The 4,596-nt window shown below is 45.9% G+C and overlaps 1 protein-coding gene across 1 annotated transcript; it reads left to right on the forward strand.

Moving 5' to 3' along the window:
• The first annotated feature begins 1,559 nt into the window (after nt 1-1,559).
• Nucleotides 1,560-3,510, forward strand: LOC138371794 (S-antigen protein-like). The gene is made up of 2 exons (XM_069336818.1): nt 1,560-1,690; nt 2,703-3,510. The coding sequence occupies exons 1-2, from the start codon at nt 1,560-1,562 to the stop codon at nt 3,508-3,510; spliced, it is 939 nt and encodes a 312-aa protein (XP_069192919.1).
• The last annotated feature ends 1,086 nt before the right edge of the window (nt 3,511-4,596 follow it).

Genomic DNA, 4,596 nt, shown 5'->3' on the forward strand with positions numbered 1-4,596 from the left:
CAATGCTCGATCCTGTAAGCACAAATAGGTGAGTACAAACAGGTGTTCACACACACACACACACACACACACACACACACACACACACACACACACACACACACACACACACACACACACACACACACACACACACACGAACATGCACACGCACACACGCACACGCACACACGCACACACGCACACGCGCGCGCACACACACACACACACACACACACACACACACACACACACACACACACACACACACACACACACACATGCTCACCCAACCCTCTCTAATCCCCCACTCCATTCTGACCCTATCACCCCTCCCCCATTTCACCATGTCCCCCCTACTGCCTTTTCCCCCTGTCTCCCCTTCCCCTTCATCCCAAACCCTGGCTATCCCTCCTCCCCCCTCAACCCGTATCCTCCATGTCCCCCCTTCCCTTGAACCCCCCCCCCAAAAAAAAAATAAATAAATAAATAAATAAAAATCTCTGAGACCCTGCAAACCACCTCACAGATCTTCTCACCCAGGGAACAGCTTTCCCCGCCAGCAGAACGCTCGCCAAGAAGGGGAGAAGAAAATTAACAGAAGAAAGTGAGCTTCAAGGCAATGTACACTAACAATGGGATTACAAATAAAACAAGTGAACTGGGAGAATGGGCACTAGAAGAAAACCCAAACATAATAGCACTCACAGAAACAAAGCTAACGAAAACAATAACAAAGCCAATGTTTCCACAGGACTATTATGTAGTGAGGAAAAAAAGAGAAGGGAGAGGAGGAGGTGGTGAAGCTTTGCTGATTAGAAAAGGTTGAAGTTTTGAAGAGATGGTAAATCAGAGCTGTGAAGGTTTCAATGACTGCATATCAGGCACCATAGCAGCTGGAGGACAAAAAATTATAGTAGTAGACATATATAACCCCCCACCCAACGACAGAAGACTCAGACAGGAATATATGACAGAAACAACATGGCCACCATCATTATAATAGAGAGAGCAGCTTCTGTGGCTAGCAAGAACGGATCTAGACTAATAAGGGAGTCTTCATGATGGGAGACTTCAAACATGGGAAGATAGATTGGGGGAACAGAGACCCACATAGAGGACCAGACGCAAGGAGAGCTAAGCTGCTGGACGCGGCATCAAGAAACTTTCTAAGTCAAGGGACCGTCAAGGGACCGACAAGAATGAGATATGAGGATGAACCAGCTTTGCTTGATCTGATATTTACCCTAAATGAGTAGAATATAAGGGAAGTTAAGTTGGAAGCCCCCCCCATGAGAATGAGTGATCATAGTGTATTGAGCTTTGAGTACCTGGTTAAGCAAGGAATTATCTCCCCCCAAAAAGAACTGGGAAACAAAGGGCTGGCGTACCGAAAGGGAAACTAGAGGAGATGAATAAATTCCTATGGGATATACAATGGGACACAGAACTCAGAACTAAGTCCGTACAAGACATGATAGACTATGTCACCCAAAAGTATCAGGAGGCGTTAAACAGGTTTATCTTGGCCCGACAGGAAGAAACCGAGAAGCGAAAAAGAATCCGTGGTTTAATAGGGCATGTATGAAAGCAAAGGAGCTGAACAAAGGGCCTGCAGGATCTTCCGTAATAACAGAACACCAGAAAGTAGAGAGAGATACCAGAGAACCAGGAACGGGAATGTTAGTGTGATAAGAGCAGCTGAGAAAAGGTATGAAAATGATATAGCTAATAAAGCCAAAACCGAACCAAAGCTACTACACAGTCACATCAGGAGGAAAACAACAGTGAAGGAACAGGTGATGAAACTTAGAACGGGTGAGGACAGGTACACAGAGAATGACAAAGAGGTGTATGAAGAACTCAACAAAAGGTTTCAGGAGGTCTTAACAATAGAACAGGGAGATGTCGCGGCGCTTGAAGAGGTAGCAGCAAACCAGGTGACCTTGGATAGGTTCGAAATTACAAGAGATGAGGTCAAGAAGCACCTATTGGAGCTGGATGTGAGAAAAGCTGTTGGACCGGATGGAATCTCGCCATGGGAATTGAAAGAGTGTGCAGGAGCACTTTGCCTACCACTCTCCATAGTGTATAGTAGGTCCCTGGAAACGGGGGACCTACTAGTAGACAAATGGAATGCATTAGGAAGTGATGTGGTGGAGGCTGAGTCCATACACAGCTTCAAGTGTAAATATGATAGAGCCCAATAGGCTCAGGAACCTGTACACCAGTTCATTGACAGTTGAGAGGCGGGACCAAAGAGCCAGAGCTCAACCCCCGCAAGCACAATTATGTAAGTACAATTAGGTAAGTACACACAGCCAGCCAGCGGGAGGGTCCCGCTCTACGAATATTTTTAATATTCTCGGGTTTATTAAGGATACAGAGTCAGATCACATGTCTAGGGTGTCACTAAGTGTATAACCACGAATAGGTGACTCTACAGTGACTCACACACGCCATCCTAACACAACGGTGTTTCCTTGCACGTTACACCATACACTAATCGTCACAGTAACTACTCCCCCCCTTACAGTGGCTTCTGTAGTGAAACTAACAGTTACTCCTACAGTGACGGATGGCAGTGATTCACGTTTGTCATTTAAACGGATGGCACTAAAAAGTTTCTGTCAGTGATCTTTACGGTGACCCAAGGCAGTGATGCGTGCCTTCGTAGCAACAATACTCGTATTGTGCCGATCCATACAGTGACCTCTTTACAGTAGGGAAATTCAGTGCCCCAACAGTGCTTCCTACGGTGACCCAAGATATGGACACAAAAGTGACCCAAAATCTGGAGGCAACAGTGACCCAAGATGTGGACCCAACAGTGACCCAAAATCTGGACCCAATAGTGACCCAAAATGTGGACCCAACAGTGACCCAAGATGTGGAGCCAACAGTGACCTAAGATGTGGAGCCAACAGTGACTCAAGATGTGGAACCAACAGTGACCCAAAATGTGGACCCAACAGTGACCCAAGATGTGGACCCAACAGTGACCCAAATTTTGTGGACCCAACAGTGACCCAAGATGTGGACCCAACAGTGACCCAAAATGTGGACCCAACAGTGACCCAAGATGTGAACCCAACAGTGACCCAAGATGTGGACCCAACAGTGACCGAAAATGTGGACCCAACAGTGACCCAAGATGTGGACCCAACAGTGACCCAAGATGTGGAGCCAACACTGACCCTAGATGTGGACCCAACAGTGACCTATAATGTGGATCAAACAGTGACCCAAGATGTGGAGCCAACAGTGACCCAAGATGTGGACCCAACAGTGACCCAAGATGTGGAGCCAACAGTGACCCAAGATGTGGACCCAAGATGTGGACCCAGCAGTGACCCAAAATGTGGACAAAACCGTGACCCAAGATGTGGACCCAACAGTGCTCCCAACAGTGCTCCCAACAGTGACCCAAGATGTGGAACCAACAGTGCTCCCAACAGTGCTCCAAACAGTGACCCAAGATGTGGACCCAAGATGTGGACCCAACGATGCTCCCAAAAGTGCTCCCAATAGTGATCCAAGATGTGAACCTAACAGTGACCCAACAGTGCTCCTAACAGTGACCCAAAATGTGGGCCCAACAGCGACTCAAAATGTGGACCCAACAGTAGTGACCTAAGATGTGGATCCAACAGTGACCCAAGATGTGGACCCCCAACAGTGCTCTCTACAGTTATATCTCACAGTGACACCAACAGAGGCCAACACAGTGATACCTACAGTGACCGCAGAGGTGAATCTCTACTTTGACCCCTAACAGTGACCTGTTTAGTGACTCCCTCCTCCCTCCATAATCCTAAATATGATTTATAGCAGTGATCCCTTCAGTGACTCGTAAGGTGACCTCTACTTTGAGCCCTCGCAGTGATCCTTCCCCCTTCCAATACCGCAGTCTCCCCTATAGTGATTTCCAACAGTGATATCTACAGTGACACCGAGCACAACAACCTTAAAACACATACAGTAACACATGCTAATAAGAGTTGGAAATCCGACACACACGTAATAACATGAGTATCTTTATAGAAAAGAGAATGGGTGATTCCGTGACGTCATCGATGTCACGTATTTATTATTACTCTAACTTCTTTTATACAACAGTCTATTATTTAAATTTAATAAAAAAGTGTTCACTGAGACTGAATATAATTATCAACACTGGGAATATAGCCTAATACTCTATTCCATAAACATAAATAGAACCATCAAACATTTGCGTTCGTCTCCCTCCGAGAGCGTCACGCACACACTGGAAGAATAACATCAGGACACGCTGTAGAGAGTCTTTCCATATAAGCTGATTTAACTCTTTAGACACCCAGACTACGTGTCAACAAGCGAGCAACCAGCAACACAGCCTCTCAACAACCACAGCAACAACAGTATCCGTCTTACCAAGTATTTACGTTTAATTGTGCACAGTTTATTCATAAATTGGTAGGCGGTTATGATGCATGAAGACCCCCCATAACAAGTACGTTTACACAGCTTAACACCCTCATATTCCATGTCTTGCTTGTACTTATATGTTTAGAGAAACATTATTAATTCTTTAAACTCGGCAGGTAATTGTGATTTGGAGTAACAAGAAGCTGAGCA

This window comes from Procambarus clarkii, chromosome 36 (assembly GCF_040958095.1).
Source record: "Procambarus clarkii isolate CNS0578487 chromosome 36, FALCON_Pclarkii_2.0, whole genome shotgun sequence".
Taxonomy (NCBI): Eukaryota; Metazoa; Arthropoda; class Malacostraca; order Decapoda; family Cambaridae; genus Procambarus; species Procambarus clarkii.